The sequence below is a fragment of the Diabrotica virgifera genome, chromosome 5 (assembly GCF_917563875.1).
Source record: "Diabrotica virgifera virgifera chromosome 5, PGI_DIABVI_V3a".
Classification (NCBI taxonomy): Eukaryota; Metazoa; Arthropoda; class Insecta; order Coleoptera; family Chrysomelidae; genus Diabrotica; species Diabrotica virgifera.
In genome coordinates, this window is record NC_065447.1 from 47,984,044 (window position 1) to 48,004,699 (window position 20,656).

The 20,656-nt window shown below is 32.3% G+C and overlaps 1 protein-coding gene across 6 annotated transcripts in view; it reads right to left on the bottom strand.

Moving 5' to 3' along the window:
• Window positions 1-7,400: 7,400 nt before the first annotated feature.
• Window positions 7,401-20,656, bottom strand: part of LOC114328718 (uncharacterized) — a 216,849-nt gene continuing 203,593 nt past the window's right edge. For all 6 annotated transcript variants that reach the window (XM_028277655.2, XM_050651440.1, XM_028277652.2 and 3 more), the window contains 2 exons: window positions 14,881-15,015; window positions 7,401-9,267 (listed from right to left, as the gene is read on the bottom strand). In XM_028277655.2, coding sequence (XP_028133456.1) covers window positions 9,134-9,267; window positions 14,881-15,015 — 269 coding nt within the window. In that variant the 3' untranslated portion in view covers window positions 7,401-9,133. The remainder of the gene's footprint in view (window positions 9,268-14,880; window positions 15,016-20,656) is intronic.

Consider the following 20,656-nt stretch of genomic DNA (forward strand, 5'->3'; position numbering starts at 1 on the left):
ATTTTTAAAATGAATTAGTTGAACAGCTCCCTGACTTCCATAAACCTCAGGCGCGGGTTTCTTTTTTATCCGAGGAATGGATTGCTTAGGAGCTACTGAATGTTTTGGTGCAATACAAGAAATGCCACATATGACGTGAACAGTGTGGCACCAACCTGCTGTGTAAAGCACGGCATGTCAATTTTCTGCTGATCGCCTGCGAATGTTGACACTTCCAGGCGAACAGCTTCTGTATAGGATGAACAAAACTCCAAAGAGGAAACTACATCAACCTATTTTCTTGAGCCGTACTTTTTCTAGAGAAAACGGCCAACTCTGCAAGGAATGGTGAGACCAACTATCTGGGCCTTACTGCCGCTACAAGACTTTGAGCAAGCGCGTTGCTTACCTGGAAGTGTCAGCAATCGCAGGCGATCCGCAGAAAATTGACCATTCATGCTTTACACAACAGGTGTACGAAAATGCTGATGCCAGGCCTTAATTTGCATGTTGGTCCATCAATCCCAAAGGTTTTTTCATGGAGTCCCCATAGAGTCCCATTGCTTTATATATACGTCGCATATAAATAAACAAATAAATGACCAAAACATGTTTTTTAACGAGTTTTTTTAACCAACTCAAACGTTTTCTTTTCAAAAGTACTCATCAGAGAGCAAAACTATGCTCAACAGAGAGAATAATGTAATGTAAATTAACATTAAAAGTTTTCTTTTGTGTGGTACTCCTCAAAACATGACACTACGCAAAGGCCGACTACGCATCTTGCTCACGTGTATCTCGATTCGCTTCTTTTTTTCTGGTCTTTTCTGTGGCTACAAACGCTTCACCTTCTAGCAGCCACCTATAAGCGTTGCCACCAGTGCTACAATATGGCATATATCTAAAATATGTGAACAAATATATACGGCAATGGGTCCGCATGACCTGTCTTGGGTGCCAACATTTTGAGGCTTTGGGAACAATAATCTAACATTTTCGCCATTTTCGGACATATTTCTACCGGCATATTTCTTCGGCATTTCATCGGGATTTCATTGGGATCGTCATTTAATTGGGACACCAATGAGTCTAAAATTTTATAAGCAACGCATATTTTCGGCTTTGGTAAAATAAGACCATAACACCTTGAACGTATATATACGGCGGCTGGGAATACAGACCCACTTTTTCAAAAACATATATATGCAGCTTTGGGACAGAAAGGGTTAACGTACATACATTCGACGGATACCACACTTTTTACGTCATGGGTGGCATTTCTTGTATTGCACCAAAACATGCAATAGCTCCTAACCAATCCATTCCTCGGCTAAAAACTAAACCCGCACCTGAATTCAACTAATATATTTTGAAAGGACAAAACCTCAAGGTTTATCAGAAATCAAGATCCGAAGGGAATATTCACACCAACTGAAATACATCTGTGCCTGATCTTCTGTGGCTCTAAGGGAAAAGCAGAGACATTCTCGGTATTTTAGGATGGAATGGATTCCTAATAAAAACTAAAGTTTTGGAATGTAAAAAGTGGGTTTTGCCGAGACCGTTAAAAATTGGCAATTTCAACTTGCACTTTAGACCGAACGGTTCGTCTGAAAAAAAAAGTAAATAGTGATATTTGGTAATAATTTTACGTACTTTAATTTCTGTTAACAGACTATTTACTAAAAGTTAATAGTTTTCGGGATTTATGCAAAAAAGGGAAAAAGTTCCGGCAAGAAATTTTGTCCGCAAACCTCATATTCGGATTCAGCACCCCAAAACTTTCCCACTAGGGAGCTCGTAGAGTACAAATTCACTGAATCATACTGGAAACAAAGGAGTTGCAGTTGAATTTTTAAGACTAAACGCAACTGAAATAATATGTGTGAAAATTTCATATATTTTGTTCTTTTGATTTCTTTATTGATCTTTAATATTATTTTTGTTATCATCTTGTGTATTATCTTAATGTATTTTATCTTAAATAGTGGCTTTTTTATTAATGTTTACGTTTTACTTACTGCCTCTTCTCTCCTGATCCTTTTCCTTTATCTTATTCACATTAGCCTGTTGATTTGTCTCTAAGTATTTTTTATATAATATCTGTTTTTCGAACTTCTACGTATTTCTACTTATTCATTTCGTTACTGTTGGAACTACTAGAAATTTACATTTATATAAATACAAGAATATTGCTCTCTAAGTGGTAAACCGCAACCGAAGTTAAAGATGCAACCATTTGTATATGTACTTTTAAATCAATGATAGCCAGAAATGTTTGTGAAAAAAAAACACAATACGAAAAATACACATAAAAAAGTAAAGTCAGCCGAAAATGTGCAAAAGTAGAGTGACGTAATGTTTATGAAAAGCGAAGATAGACCAAGAGTAACACACAGATAAAATGAAAAAGTGACAGGAATATATTTAGGAAATATTCAGACAGGAAAAGTAATACTATAATAGTGCAGTCAGAGATAGAATCAATTATAAGTAAAGAGCAACTAATTTAGCAAATGAACAACTTAACTAATATAATTTGAGAAATAAATTATACAAATACTATTAACAAACGTATCAGGTATAAAAAAAATTTAACAGAATGTATAAGGGGAGGTGTAACAACCAAGATCGGAAAATTCTTACTGGAATAACTACTTTTACTGAAATTAGACCGAAAATCTCAGAATTTTTGTAGTCAGTCTCAGAAATTCAGCCAATTGTGTAGAAATAATATCTCTCGAATGATGGGATATTATAATCTAATTATTTAAGTTTGAGACCATAAAATGGAAGTAAAAGCAGGGATCCAGAAAGCAAGATCAATCTTCTAAAAATACAAAAGTACAAACTGAAGAAGGTTCTGGTTTGTGTAGTACCTATTCATATTTTTGGTGCCATTGATGTACACAGGAAACTGAACTATATAAAAACTAAATCGTCATTTATATAGTGTTAAAGTAAAAAATAAATCCTTAAAACATGCCGTCATCAATCTATGTGTATCAGAGATAAGAAAAACCATATAAATCACGTTTATTCAATACTGGAGCAATATTCAAACCGCCATAAAAGTCATGAACTTTTTAGAGAAGATAAATATTTGGGTCAAGAGTTTAAGCCATAAGAATTTGGGCCATAAGAAGAATAGAAGCGTTCGAAATGTGGTGTTACAGAAGAATATTGAAAATTCAGTTGGTTCAAAGGATTACCAATGTTGAAGCGCTACGACGTTTAATAAATAAGTAGTTAGAAATTATGAAAAGTATAAAAACTATTCAGAGCAGCAGCCAACAAAGTGGCCATAGCCATTATTATATCCAACCTCCGTTAGGAGAGGGAACTTTAAGAAGAAGAAGTTTAAGCCACAACTTTACGCAATTCAAGACCATAATGGAGAAGCAAACAACGACATCGAGAGCTTCGCAGAAACCCAGTTAGAAACAAAAAAATACAGTGAATGTCATACTAGCGGAAACTATAAAAGCAGTGAACAAGATTGTCGTAGATAAATAATCAGTCGATAGATTTCACACATACTGGATTGTGTGAAATGATATGCGTCACATGTGAATGGCCTGGTGGGATGAAAATGGCCTTTATTCCTGTCTATAAAAATGATAATTAACCATATGCATATATAGAACCATTTCAATAATTTCTCGTGTTGGCAAAATTTTACTATAGATACAGATAATCACCGACGAACAATGAAGAATCAATCTTGCCAGGAACGTGAGAGCAGATATTGAACACCAGACAGATAATAGAAAGTGCGAGGAAACAAAATAAACTTAATGCTGCTATGTTTCCTAGATTACATAAATGTTGATAAACTCAATAAATGTTAAAGTACATGCGAGCCACAGATGATACACTTACACTACATGGTAGCGAATGAAGTCTAAATGATTACCAAGCGAAGAATTCCGAATTCAGATCAACACCGAAAAAATATAAAAGATGATCGTATAAAGGGTACACAATATACTACACCAACTGGTGAACTTCGAAAAACTGGCGACAGATTGATATACTTGGGCACCCTGATAACGAAAACGGCGATAGCTCGTCAGAAATCAAGCATAGGCCCGAACTACAACGTTTAAATTAATTAAAATATGAAAAGACCGAACAATACAAGGACTATTTATTGATACTAAACTCAGATTTGTCATGGTCAATCCCCTTATTATTCCCATTATACGCAGCTTAAATATGAACTCTCAAAAAAATCTATAGAAGTAAGATCGAAGCCACCAAAATGTTTCTTGGACAGAACATAGATCAAATATGTTATAAATAGAGTCCGGATTTGTAAGCGTAATGCTTATGGTAAATAATACAAGCAGGACTATTATTTTTAAATATGAACGAAATATGCAAAAATACGTCATTTTGACACCACTTTTTATGCCTTTTTTACTTTTTTCTTAATTTTTATGCCTTTTTTGAATTTTTGTGCTTATTTGGTGCTTCTTTAAATACTATTATCATTTTTGCATTTGCGAACAGCAGCAATTTAATTTTGATCTATGCAGTGCAATGGTGGACTTTGATCTCCCACTAAATAAATTTCAAAATGAAAGTTTTAAATCATTTCTGGAAAAGTACTGTCAAAGACATTGCCGGATGAAAGTAATTTGCGAAAAAATATGTTAATTGCGTTTACAAGGAAACCAGAAAAAAGTAAAAACGAAGAAATCTTGACGAAGAGTTATTTAGCGTGCTTAAAAGAAAGAGAAGCAACAAAAATAACAATACAGTTTCAAGAAGCTTTAACAAATTTTTATCTTCCCGAGGCTGTGCCCACCAACAAAATAGTATTCTACTACTATTCTAATGCTTTCCCACGCTAAACCAGATATGTTTAAAACAGCATCAAATCATAAAGTGTTTTATCCAAATCCAAATTATTTTGGAACAATAAACAATAAAATATTTGGAGAAACAGCAAATGTCATTAGTTGAGTCGATCCAAAAATTAACAATTAAAAAAAAAAGATCATTAAGAAAAGTCAAAGATATATTAACAAAAAACGAAGGGTTTCAAAAGATGAAGAAAATATTTTCAGTTAAATGGATAACACGTTGAAGATATAAATATGGATCTGACAGTAGTGGTAAAGTATGAATATGTAGTATGCACCGATAACCATTGTGGACGTTGAAAGAAGCTTTTCGATATACAAAAATGTTTTGAGTGATAGGCCCCAAAACTATTATATTATATATTTTTTCTTATATATTATGTTTTCTTAAAAAAATGGTTTGTCAAAATTTATATGCTTATTGTCATGCTTTTTTTGTATAATAAAATGCCTTTTTTCAGAAAATCGTTATGCTTTTAAAGCGCTTTTTTTTTGGGTTTCTTTATGCTTTTAATTCCGAACTCTAGTTATAGAACATATAATCAACAAGTTCTGGAGGAGCTTCATATAAAAACTGAGCTTTTAAAAAAGTACAACGAGCATTCCTAAATGACTTCGACGACATATCCATAAGAATGGGGATCAGGAAACTAATGGTAGTTGAAGGAAAGATAGACGGCGAAAGACCGAGAGGAAGACCACCAAATGAAAAGTGTGGTGGGAAAATTCCTATGTTAAGCCGTCCATTTGACACAGGATCGCAGATAATTGAGAAAGCAAGCAAACAATATTTCAGAGTGTCACCACACCCTGACAATGGCTCCAGGAGCGCGGAGGAATGGTTGCTAATTCTAAGAAGAACAGTTTTGATGTACTTCATCAATCTCATATAAGAGACGACATTCAATATTTTTTTCTTATAATAGTCATGTTTAATGTGTTAATCTACTTCTTACCCATATCCTAGTGTTAAGAGGTGAATATAAAAAATATACAGGGCGTCCCGAAAAGATTGGTCATACATTATACTACAGATTCTGGGGTCGAAAATAAGTTGATTAACCTCACTTACCTATGTACAATAGTGCACACAAAAAAAGTTACAGCCCTTTGAAATTACAAAATGAAAATTAATTTTTTTTCATATATCGAAAAGTCTTAAGCCTCGGTTTCCTCGAAAGCGGCACCGACAAACTGCGAGCGTAACACTGCGATGAATGACGTCATAAAAAACTGTACCACGCAAAATAATAGCGGTGGTTTCCAAGGATGCGTTGGAAGCCACCGCTTGCTAAGTTTGCATATTCCATTGCCGCAGTGAAGAGCCTTGAATTTTTCACCGTAATCTGATCTAATTCATCGCAGTGTTACGGTCGCAGTTTGTCGGTGCCGCTTTCGAGGAAACCGAGGCTTTAGAGATTTTTTATTGAAAATGGACATGTGGCATTCTTATGGCTGGATCATCTTAAAACAAAAACAACAGTGAAATTTGTAAATCCCATAAAAATTTTATGGGGTTTTGTTCCCTTAACCCCCCCCCCCCCCCCAAACTTTTATGGACGTTCCAACTGAATTATTATTGTGGTACCATTGGTTAAACACAATTTTTTAAAACATTTTTGCCTCTTAGTATTTGTTCGATAAGCCAGTTTTTATCGAGATGCGGCTTCTTTTTTAATATGTTTACATACAAATTTTATAGGGATTTCGTTCCTTTAAACCCCCAAATGTTTGTCTACGTTCCAATTAAACTCATATTGCCGTACGATTAGTTAAACACAGTGATTTTAAACTTTTTTGCCTCTTAATATTAAATTTTTTCGTATTATAAAAATGTAAATTATAAATTCTTCATATTATTATATTTATTATAACTGGCTTTTCGAGAAAGTACTAAGAGACAAAAAAGTTTTAAAAACAGTATTTTTTACTAATAGTACTACAACAATAATTGAATAGGAACATACACAAAAATTTTAGGGGGTTTAAAGGAACAAAACCCCAATACAATTTTTATGGGGTGCACAAATTTCACTATAATTTTTTTTTTCAAAGATGCTCCCTCCTACCCTAAGAATGCCACAGGTCCATTTTCAGTAAAAAATCATTTCAAAATTTATTTTCATTTTGTAATTTCAAAGGGCTGCAACTTTTTTATGTGGAAATTTGTACTAAGATAAGTAAGGTTTAACCAACCTATTTTTGAACCCAAAATCTGTGGTATAATTTATGACCAATCTTTTCGGGACACCCTGTATATGTACCCTCATCTTTATATTCTTTGCATTTAGGATAACATAACTGCATGGATACATTTTATTTTATAATCTTTTTATAATCCAATGTACTATGTTGATTTATACATTAACTGGGATAAGATATTTGTATTTGTTTAACAATCCTTAATAAAGTAGAATTTGCGGACCTACAAAACTTTTTTATTGCTTAACACACATTTTTTATCAAGAATATTTCGTGGTGTTACGCAATGTTTCATTTCATTCGAATGTTTGATGTATGTGAAGATACTTTCTTGGGATATATATTCAATTTCCAAGAAAGGATGTTTATTTTTATTGCAGATATCTCATATTGTTACATAATTTTTGTATTTGATTATAACAAAGTCTAATATGTTTAATATAAGTATATTTACAAAGGGTATTCTCTTTTAAATACTGGTGATGAACTAATCAAACTTTAGTAAAAGAAGAACGAAACTATGGTGCATCTGAATGCATTATAAAACTTTCAAAATTTATTAAATATTAAATTTCCTTACAAACTAAATTTGAAAATCACAGTTATTACTTCTTTTCAAAGTACATTTCATTGGAAGATAGGTACATATTAGTATGTATTAAAGCTTTTAGATAGAATTCAATACTATATTTTATTTACATATTATTATTAAATATAATGCTTCATACAGGTGTGTCTAAAACGATTTTTGTGACCATAAGTATAATATGGAGTCTGATACCGTGCAAAAGCATATTGTACCAGTATTTTATGGAAACAATTAAGGGGGTAGGAGAAAAATTTCGGCTACCATTCTTATTAAATGCATTCAATTTTTCGAATCTTGAGAAAACTAATAAGTATTTTAAAAAGATTTAAACACAGAACGAAATACTACGTTATTACCGAAATTTCCTGAAAGCTTCTATGATGTTTATTTTAATAAGTTACAGGAGTGAAAAAATAAGAGAAAATTTAGTGTGATTTTTAATTTTAAACATCTGATTCAAAAGAAACTTATTGTTTATTCTAAAGGGACTTTCGGCGCTCAGTAATAATTGCAGATATCTCATATTGTTACATATCTTTTATTCTGCGTGTAAATTTTTCAAAAATATTTATTAGTTTTTTCAGGATTCGAAAAAATTAATGCATTCAAAAAGCATTGGAGACGAAATTTTGCGCATGCGCCCTTAAGAGGAAACAGTAGCGATCAACAGGTAGCAAAAACGCGTTCCAAGATTGAGGCTGTAATTTTGAATATTTTTTCGAGATATTTGGCACACGTATTCGTAATATAATAAAGAATGGCGGTACAGAGCCCAATTTGAAAAATATATTAATATGTGGAAATTACTCTGTAATTAAATACAATATTAAAAAAACGAGCCTGTACCGCCATTAAGAAGAACAAAAAAATAAACTTTCTTCAAATAAACTTTTTTATCCGATGACTAGATTTTGTGTCATTTTGGAACTACTAAAACTTTTTATTTCATTGGTAGTTCCAAAATGACACAAAATCTAGGCATCGGATAAAAAAGTTTATTTGAAGAAAGTGTATTTTTTTGTTCTTCTTAATGGCGGTAGAGGCTCGTTTTTTTAATATTGTATTTAATTACAGAGCAATTTCCACATATTAATATATTTTTCAATTTGGGCTCTGTACCGCCATTCTTTATTATATTACGAATACCGGTGTCAAATATCTCGAAAAAATATTCAAAATTACAGCCGCAATCTTGGAACGCGTTTTCGCTACCTGTTGATCGCTACTGTTTCACCTTAAACATAAAGTAATCATAAAAGTTCTAAGTCACTAATGAGTTTATAAACTTAAATTTTGGTTTGGTTTTTATTTAGATCTTTATCGAAATATTTAACACTACGGAGACTCAAGAAAATAATAATTGACTCGAGACAACTAAATTCCCTATCTTCCCAATGTTACAATAAATTAATTAATTTTATGAGTTTACTAGCTACTCCAATGACTATTGAGCATTTTTTTCGTATATGTACAAAAATGGAAGCTGTTTATATCACTGCGACCTTGTTGTTGGCGGCACAACTATTACAACCTGGCTTGGTGGTTGAGGTGGTGAGTATGGTGGTGTGGAGGTCTCTCCAACAACTTGAATTGATGTTTTCATAACTTCCTCATAAGAGGGAGGTGCTAAAAATAAAAAAAAATGGTAAGATTTGGTATAACTTTATCGATTTTTTTTAAATAAGAAAATTTCGTTGACATGAGTAACACGTAGAGTGAGTGGAACATACAATTGGAATATATTCGACAGTCAATAAATGAAAGCGCGTTCAATAAAATTATTCTTGAACACGTTGTTATTTTTAATTGCGCATTTTCTATAACAAAAAATTTTCATACAGGGTGTGTCATGAAACAGTGGCCAATACTAACTTCCTTATTTTAAATACAACACCCTATATATTACTCCATTTTTGTACGCAGAGTACTCTAGAAGTCTTGATAATAATATATATCTTATGTACAATATCGTATATCCATATTTTACTGTTTCGGAAATATTAATAGGTCAGGAAATTAAGCTGAAAAATGGCAAAACCTCGCAATTTTTTCGTCCAGCATGGATTTGTACAAAAATTTGGGATTAGGCTCATTTAACCCTCTATTTCATTTTCTATATTGAGCCGTTGTTCGCTTTTGGTTTTTAAAGGTGAAACTACCCCTAATTATAAAAAAATAATATGAATTTTTCGTAGAAAAAAGTAAGTACCGACCTTATTTTGATCATAAGTCGCTCAATTTTTATGCTACAAACATTTTATTTATTTATTTTTGAAAGGTCTAATTACTGAGACACTTGTGACGTTCAACCTCACCTTTGTGTAGATTGTTTTGACAAAGATTCCAAATAACTGATAATTTTTAATTTCTTTCATGTTCCTATTTAACTTTTGTATGTTATTTAGTTTGGAATGAATATTTTTTACATTTTATATTTTTTACCCAAAATAAAGACATGTCAAAATTTCATTTCGATATCATTTCAGTCTACCCTATTCTGCCAAAATGAAAACTGATATGTATATGCGACCACTGTATGCCACAGCGGTTGAATACTGCAATAATTCCGCTTCTCTAAACAACCTCTGGCAAAACTATACCACAGACGGTATCAAATCGGTCGTATACGCATGAAGTACTTATTGAACTGTCGGTCGTATACGACCGCCTGGCAGTCAACATGTTAAATCATGTTCTCAAATTGCGCAGCCATGATATTCTCCTTCTACCAGGTCATCGCTTACCTTTGATTTCACCTTGCAATATGGACTACATCAGGGAGTAACGGTGCTGATTTCTGATAACGTGTCTAAGATACTGCAATTTTATGCGATTGATGGCAAACACAATCTCCGGTTCCTTCTTCATTCTTCCAGAACTTCCTTATTCGTGATGGTTGCTGCCCATTATATTCTCAGAATTTTTCTATAAAGCCATATCTCAAATGCTTTGAATAGTGGTGTCTGTAAGCGTCCATACCTCCGCTCCGTACAATAATACAGAGAAAACATAGCATCTCAAATTGTTAAATTAATGTATGGCTATTACGTTATAACAACTTCATACGCTGAATAATTTTCATTTTAGTTTTCACCTTTTTGTTTTAGTTCATGTAAATAACAATAATTGTCGCAGATGTGTATTTTTCTTCGCACATTTCCGCATTTTGATTTCCTATCGTAATGATTTTAATGTTCTAAAGGTTAATCAAAAGCAATGAATACGTTTTTATTATTAGCTGAAGTACCACCTGTTTCCGATAGCAATTTATATTGATTATTTATTGTTATTATTGGCACTTGCGTCACAAGCGAGAAATATGTGCTTAATTTAAAAGTATTTACTACAATTTGAACTAGATATTATTATTATTACTACGTTTATTACTTTATGGCCTTGTTTTCGTTGTTATCTGTACGATGAGATGTAACTTGATGGCATCGATATCCATTGTCGTCATTTACTCGTACACCTAAACGCTTTTAACACGCCTAATCTAAATTCTTTTTTTCACAAAAATATTTTAGGAAGAGTATTATGCTGGGGCCACAGTAACGTCTAATGTCGTTAATTAACGCATTATTTGCCATCTCTGTAATGCTGTGGCCCCAGCATTTGAAACGCAATCAAAACAAAATAATATTTTACGGCATCAAATTAATGTAAATAATAGATTTTGCACCATTACTCTAGTCACTCTGTTAATAATATAGTTGGTATAACGACGGGTTTAACGTTTAATTAATAAAACTTGATCTTCAATCTTGATGAGAAATGTAGAAACCTGAATTAAAAAATTCTCTTTCTCTCTCTCTCTCTCTCTCGCTCTCTATCTCTGTCTCACTTTCTCTTTCTCTCTCGCGGCATTCCCTTCTTATGGAGTATTAGGCCTGCGCCTGTGTTTGTTAGACAAAATTGAAAGACGGTTAATATTGTCTGGATCAGCGCATCCTGTTTTGTTTTATAACTTTGAAATTCATTTTACAAATGTTTTCCATCTCTTTCTATTTCTCGCTGTCTGTTTGACCTCTCTTTATCTTAAGCTAATTATTTTATGATCTCCTGTTACATTTCTTTTTCAGCTTTTATCCGGTATTCCTCTTCTTCGTCTTCCATTTGGTTGGTATTCGAGTGCCTATCTGGTTATATTACCTTCCTTAGTGCGTGTTCGATCCATTTCCATTTCCTTATTTTAATCATGACTTATTTTCCCTTGTTTTGTTCCTTTTTTACGGCAAAAATATCAACGGAACTGTTTCGAGCCGCAGCGAGAAAGGTTATGATTGCCAATATGATGAAATGGATAGGAACCAGAAGAAGAAGAAGAATTTAGCATTAAGGAGGATATCAGAATAAATAGCCGCCTTTCCGCCTGAAACAACTTTCAGTCCGTGTCATACTCCTAAGCAAATTTGATAAAAATCTTGCGTTGCTTTAGGAGACATAAATAATTCCAATATAGGTGTACATTTCTTCTTCTTCTTCTTCTTCTTCTTCTTCTTCTTCTTCTTCTTCTTCTTCTTCTTCTTCTTCTTCTTCTTCTTCTTCTTCTTCTTCTTCTTCTTCTTCTTCCTTTTATGGTCATTCCATTCTACTATTCTGTTTCTTGCACAGTTATTAATGTTCTCCACCTTGCATCTCCGTCGTTTATCTGTACTTCTAGCTCTGTCCCATTGTATTCTACAATCGATATTTTGAAGGATTTTCAGCTCCGCTGTTTCGAGAAATCTTTATGTCCTCGCTGTGTCAGGTCATGTTTCTGCTGCGTATGTCATTACTGGTCTGATGACTGTTCTGATTCTGACTTTCATTTCTTTTCCGACATTTCTGTTTGCTCTATTAACCAGATCTTCCACTTCTACCTTGAGCTTTCCCTAGCTAGATAGTGTGATGCAAAGATATTTAAAACTCCATCACTCGTTCTACTATAAATGACCCTCCTGCTCTAATTTACATCTTATTGGATTTGCTATTATAACCATGCACTTTGTCTTTTTTGGTGAAAGTTGAATTTTCTGGCGGTTATATTAAATTGGTGCAGCATACATTGTAAATGATCTTCAGTTTGAGAGGTTAGTATAGCATTGTCTGCATAGTTTTAAATTTTTTTCTCCCATTTGGTATCCTTTTTTAGTTCTTACTTTTTTTAATATTTCATAAATGATTACATTAAACATTAAAGGACTAAGGGAATCCCCTGTCTTATACCATCGCCAGCCTAAGCTTGAGTGAGTCTACTACCTTTATTGGTACTCTATACAGTACCAGTAATAGGGCAGTCAATGAGAGCAAAAACAGGTTATTACCTCCGAATTCTATCCTCCTACATGAATTTTAATGAAATTTTAGGAATAGCCTGAAAATATCTCCTTATTCAAAGTCTACCCTATGCCGATGTGTGCTTTTGTCTTGGGGGGCGGTTCCCACCCCTTCTCGGTGGTGGAAATTTTTTTGGTTAAACAACTACGGAAGTTGCTAGAGAACCCAATTCTAAGCAAAAACGGTTCTATAATTTTTTTTTTCGAAAACTCAATACTTTTTGAGTTATTCGTGGTTGAAAATTGGCCATTTTCATTGAAATATAACACCTTTTCAAACGGTTTTTTGCGAATACCTTAAAAACAATACATCTAATTAAAAAAATTATATAAAACATTTTTGTAGCTCATAAAAAATCAAAGAGATTTGTTTCTTCTTCAATCTTCTAGTTATAACACAAAAAGAGATATGGTAGGTAAATAGAATTTGTTTTCTTTGTGCATGCTCAAATCAGTGTATTCAACATGAAATAACAGAGAAACGGTCGATTTTAGGTGTATAATGCTACCAATACCATTTATTGTGCTTAAAAGTCCTTTCAAATATGCAATACTAAATGTCGATTACATCCAAACTAAGCGAGATATGCTGCAAAAAATTGATGACTGACGAATTTTAAGAAAAAAATTGAGAAGTATATTTAACCCCTCATCCACAAGAATTTAAATGCATCGTTTTTCCTTCTACAATACATTTTACTACAGTGTTATTTTTATGTTCAAAAAGTTGAGCGGGTTTAAAATGAATGGTTTTTGAAAAAAATAAGATCCAGTTATAGAGCGCATATATAAATTTTCTTAAAAATCTTCTTTTTCTCCATGTAACTTGAAAATGATAAGAGATACTGTTATAAAAAATAAAATCAAAATGATTATCTAGAAGAAACCTACATCTTTGTATGGCATCTTTTTTTTGGCATCTCTTATCATTTTCGAGTTACATTTTTACAGAATTAGGAAGATTTTTAAGAAAATTTAAAAATGCGCTCAATAATTTGATCTTATTTTTTCAACAACCATTCATTTTAAACCCGCGCAACTATTTAACATAAAAAGAACACTATAGTAAAATGTATTGTAGAAGGGAAACGATGCATTTAAATTCTTGTGAATGAGGGGTTAAATATATTTCTCATTTTTTTTTAAAATAGGTTAGCCATCAAATTTTGTTTATCTCGCAGTTTATCTCGCATAGTTTGAATGTAATCGACATTTAATATTGCTTAATTTATAGGTCTTTTCAAGCACAACAAAAGTTATTGGCAGCAATATACACCTAAAATCGACCGTTTCTCTGTTATTTCAAGTTAAACACACTGATTTGAGCGTGCTGGTGCATGCTCAAATCAGTGTATTTAATCAGAAAACAAGTTTTTTCACTTACCATATCTCTTTTTGTGTTATAACCAAAAAATTCATAAAGGAAAGAATCTCTTTGTTATTTTATAAGCTATAAAAATGTTTTATATAGCTTTTTTAGTTAGATGCATAGTTTATAAGGTATTCGCAAAAAACCGTTTGAAAAGGTGTTATGTTCCAATGAAAATGGCCAATGTTCAACCAAGAATAACTCAAAAAGTATCGAGTTGTCGAAAAAAAAATTATAGAACAGTTTTTGCCTAGTATTAGGTTCTCTAGCAACTTCCGTAGTTATTTAAGCAAAAAAATTTCCACCCCCGAGAAGGGGTGGGAACCGCCCTCAAGACAAAAGCACACATCGGCATAGGGTAGACTTTGTTTCTTGGGATATTCCCTACTTACTGTAAAAATATCACGTAAATCAATATAGTAGGATGGAATTCGGAGCCACATACCCTCATTGACTGCCCTATAAATGGACCAATCAATCCGACGTCCAACTGTTGATTACGTAGTACAATAAAATAAAAGTCATAAACTTTTATTGATCAATAATACTTACCATCATCATATACCGGTTTGTTCATTTGGTTCAAGACACTTATGTGGTCTATTGATAAATGAGCATCGTGTGTGGGCCATTGCTCCTGGTTTTGAACTCTGCCACTGATGTTATAAATATCATCTTGTTGGTGGGCTGTAACAAAGAAGAACACAGTTTAGAACAAAGTAAGAAATAGTACAATAAATATATAAGTGTAATAATACAGGGTGGGCCAAAGAAAAAGAGTCCACCTCGATATTTGGCAGTAGTGATTAGATTTTAAAGAAATGACGACATAAATCGATTTTTGATCTTATGGGGACACATTTTTACGATACATACATCTGCCATTTGCCCATCCCCTCCCTTCCACTTCCCCAATACCTTATTTTTAAATAGGGAACAGGGATCGCGTGGTAGCTCTTTTGAAAAATAATTCAATTCTCTATTCAGTAATATAAACAATATCATAATTATTTATACAGGTTTTCCAATGTTTTTTTTTAATTAAATTAGGTAATTGACAAAAAAAGAAGAATGTACCTATGTAATTTGCTTTATTTAAAATACATTTTGTTGTTGTCAGCAGAAATAAATGTTTATTTTAAACATAAACATTGCTTTTCGCTTAAATTCAATGTTCAAGCCAGCTCCCGCCATCCATCCACCTGTCTCTTGGAAGTTTGAACATTTAATTTAAGGAAAAGCAATGTTTATTTGTGAAATAAACATCTATTTCTGTTTTCAGACAACAATAAAATGTATTTAAGAAAAAATAAATTATATACATTCTTCTTTTTTGTCAATTAACTTAATTAAACAAAATTTTGGACACCCTGTATAAACAATTATGATAATGAATATAACGGCAGTTTATTCCATATAGCTATTCCAGCATCCTCATGCATCCTCAGTGAAGCTATGCAGTCACAACTCTAAAAGAAATATCAACAATCTGCCTATTTAAGGGAAACCATCGCGATACAATGGTTCCACCTTTTGAGACGCAATCTAGCGACATCTCTCGTATTACGAGGAAAACAACGAAAAGCCATAGATACAAAGTTTACTACTTTTTAAACAATTAGAATAATTGAAATAAAAATATAATAAACAATATTTTAAATCTAAGACTTTTCGTTAATAAACTGCTTTCTGGCTGCATCCAGTACTCCGGCTTTTGCAATATACAGAGTGAGTCATGAGGAACTGTACATACTCCTACCTCGTATAGAGGCCCCTATGGGGAATAACAAATGGCCATTAAAAAGTGTCTGCTCCCATTGTTTAATAATATACAGGGCGAGTTTCGCATTTTGACAGAAATTTTTATTCGTCATAATTTTTGAACGGTCAGATCGATGTGTCTCTTATTTTGGTCAATCGTTACACTATTGCCCCCTAATCAACTGATTTATTCAAACTAGAAAAAAATCAGGTCCGGCTTTAAAAAAATTAGTTCGTTTTGGTCTTAGAAAAAATTTCACCCTGTATAAGCTTTTTGAAAACTCTAATATGAATTTTACAAATAAGACAAATAGGCAATTAAAATGGCATATTTATTTTTTCCCCACACGATTACTTATTTTTTTACTAAAAAATCAAATTTGACTATGCATAAAAAGTTTGGCAAAGTTTTTGCATAGATTTAAAAAAATTAACTTTTTTTACAAAAATTAATTTACAAAAACAACGTTTTTCTTAAAATTAAAAGTTTTACCATTTTTTTTTTTTTCTATAACACGTCTACATCTAAAACTTCCCATAACACTTCTTTTGGACTGTTACTGTTACTTCTTTTGGACTGTATTATGTATAGTTTAACATAGACGTGATCAAATTGATAAATTTTAAATTTTTCCACCTAATTTTTGCGATTTACAAGTTTGCAACTTTTACAAGAAGAAGACTGAAAGTCTACAACAATTTTCATAGTCTTCACAATGGTAAGAGGTATGTGCTGTAAAAATTTCAGAAAAAAAATATTAAAATGGAACAAAGTTGTAGCGAGTTAAACCGTGAGTTCATTTTTTTTTTCATTTTTAGGTTAAAATTCCGATTTTGACAAATTTGATTTTTTAATAAAAAAATTAAGTAATCGTGTGGGGAAAAAATAAATATGCCATTTTAATTGCCTATTTGTCTTATTTGTAAAATTCTTATTAGAGTTTTCAAAAAGCGTATATAAGGTGAAATTTTTTCTAAGACCAAAACGAACTAATTTTTTAAATCCGGACCTGATTTTTCTCTAGTTTGAATAAATCAGTTGATTGGATGGTAACATAAATTACTTATTTGTGCAAAAACAAATTAATTTTTGTAATAAAAGTTATTTTTTTTAAATACATGGTTCATTTTACCAAACTTTTAATTCAAAGTGAAATTTGATTTTTTTATAAAAAATTAAATAATCGTGTGCGGAAGAAAATAAATTTGCCATTTTAATTGCCTATTTGTCTAATTTGTAAAATTCATATTAGAGTTTTCAAAAAGCGTATACAGGGTGAAATTTTTTCTAAGACCCAAACGAACTAATTTTTTTAAAGCCGGGCCTGATTTTTTTCTAGTTTGAATAAATTAGTTGATTAGGTGGTAATAGTGTAACGATTGGCCAAAATAAGAGACACATCGATCTGACCGTTCAAAAATTATGACGAATACAAATTTCTGTCAAAATGCGAAACTCGCCCTGTATATTATTAAACAATGGGAGCAGACACTTTTTAATGGTCATTTCTTATTCCCCATAGGAGCCTCTATACGAGGTAGGAGTATGTACAGTTCCTCATGACTCACCCTGTATAAGCACAGAGACGACGAAAATAGGAGAAAGCAAATAGAACACTTTGGCCACGCATTTACCTTCTCTTCGTCAAGGAAAAGGACCGAAAAACAGTTTCTAAATACTCAAAACTGAATAAAAATGAAAAAGATATAACGGCAATTTTTGTTTATATTTGATTCAGAGTTGGACCGCCGTCTCCATATAGCTATTTCAGCATCCTCATGCATCCTCAGTGAAGCTATGCAGTCACAAATTATGATAATGTTTATATTACTCAATAGAGAATTGAATACCCCTTCAAATGAGCTACAACACGACCCCTATTCCCTATTTAAGAATAAGGTGTTAGGGACGTGGAAGGGAGGGGGTTGACAAATGACTGATGCATGTATCATAAAAATGTGTCCCCCTTAGAACAAAAATCGACCTACTTCGTCATTTCCTTAAAATCTAATAACTACTGCCAAATATCGAGGTGGACTCTCTTCTTTGGCTCACCCTGTATAATTACACAAAGATCTATTTTATAAAAATGTGTACCATTTTTATTTCATATTGGTTTTTAGTCCTTTAAGTAACTAGGTCCATTTTCGGTTGGAATTTACCAGTTGAACAGACGGGGTCGTGAATTGTAAGTTTTTTGAATTCCCTCTTGTCTTCTTCGCTTCAGCATCCATCTGGCTTGCAATTTTTAGAAGCCATGGAGGTGTTACCAGGAAAATGGTGGAATACGTTTTCAATTAAATATCTTTTAGGAATATGTTTAATATTTTTCAATATTTTTGATATTTCTATTTGGTTGAAAACTTTAAAACTTTGACTTTCAGTTACCAGATGTCGTTAGACACCTACTCCATAAACTTCAGTTGCAATGCGGGGACAAGCTTTCGGAGATTCATCACTTGGGGCAGCAACCATCCAGGAAAGGCTCCAGTACACACCACTGAGGGAGGTCGCCGAGAAAAGGACTCACTACTTCTTCCACCAGGCCACAAGAAGACTCCTTAGAACCAGAGACATCCTCGAGAATAACAGGATCCAGAGGATGATCAAAGAACAACATCGTCTGATCGACCATATGATCAGACAATAGCCAGGTGGTTGCAAACCGGTCAGGAAAGTAGGTACGGAGCCAGAAAAAGTACCTACAGAAGAAGACGTCCAGGATACAACAAGTGGAGAATCAACGCCGAAAGGATGGAGTTCAAAGGAAATGGTGCACTCGCGGAACATTTAGAAGAAAATAAAGAAAATAAAGTATCTTAGGAATGAAATTTATATATTATTAGTGCAATAAATGTTTTTATTTTTATTTTTATTTTATTTTTATTTTTATTTTTATTTTTATTTTTATTTTTATTTTTATTTTTATTTTTATTTTTATTTTTATTTTTATTTTTATTTTTATTTTTATTTTTATTTTTATTTTTATTTTTATTTTTATTTTTATTTTTATTTTTATTTTTATTTTTATTTTTATTTTTATTTTTATTTTTATTTTTATTTTTATTTTTATTTTTATTTTTATTTTTATTTTTATTTTTATTTTTATTTTTATTTTTATTTTTATTTTTACTTAAGGCAGAGAGCAGCAGACCTACGCCTCTCTGATGATGACTCCAAATAGAGTCGAAAATCGTCAATTTAGAGTGTTGGTCTGCGCTCTCTGTTCTATAAGTGAAAAATAAGGCAGTTCTGCCTTCGCGTTGCAACTGAATAAAAATGGTATACATTTTTTTTGGATCCATATAAATTTAGGAGCCATGTTGTTCTTTTGGGCAATTTAAATTTGTTTTTATTAACAACAAAGTAATATCTCTTGAAAATAACACTATATTTTTAACAGAATTACTAGCAGTTCCTTTTGTTCTCAAGAGGCCTGAAAAGTTATCATCAGATCTGCGTCTGTCTACATAGTTTACATATTTTCATGCAAAAGCAAGTCGAGTTCAGCACACTTGGACAGAGGACTGCTAAATTACTTTCATCAACTTCTCGAAGTACTGTGCCTCTGCTCACAGATCATCAAATTTAACTTTTATGATTAATTAAATGTTAAATTCGCGTTCGTCAAACGTACCGGCTTCCTGAGGAAGTACTATCTCAAAACATAAATTCGCAGAGGAAAAACCTACTTTATTATGAATTCAAAATTTTAATTATTATGCAATTTAACCCGCTAGTAAACTCATTGGTACCTAAACTCTTTCAGAGGCGGCGATTCCCAGAATATACCAGAAAAAGAATCATTGAAACGGGCTGTGGTACACATTTAGTACCGCAATTACATTAATTTTCTCTATTCCTGTCCAATTACGGTAAAATTTGCTGTAGCATTTTTGCCCCAGAAAGAGTTAAGGGCACACTGTTGGACAATCAGCTGATCTATAATGTATTAAAATGCATGACGTTTGAAGTTTTGGAGCTTTCTGAGAGAATGTAGAGAACAATTATTATTGTTAAACGCGGCGTACTAAAAAACACATTTTGATCATTGTATTGTTTTACGAAAAAATTAGTAGATCAAAATCTTTATTTAAAGTTGACGATAAATATCAAAAAGTTGTTTTGAAGACATATTTTCTGTAGTAATATATATTTTGCTAACACTTGTTTAAATGAATATAAAATAAAGTTAAAGCTCCTAGATCTAAATCACTCTCAACTACTTTAAAATTTTGTGTTTTAAGATGCGAGATCTTAATCTCTCAAACGAGACAGGGATAATAATCTAATACTAAACGAAGCCTTGACAACGAAAATATTGACGAACAATTAAGAAAATTACCAAGGCGTCATAGTTTTTATCATGTTTAACATTTGAATATTATCTATCAAAAGTCAAAACATAATGTTAACGGTACGTGGTGGTAAAGACAGAAAAAGATAGCAGGTATTTAATAATATGTGTAGTGTATGTCTATGCTATAATGGCAGATACGTGACGCATTGATATTCGCTCAGCACTAGAATCGTTATAATAATATTATTTAAATTGCTATCTTAATT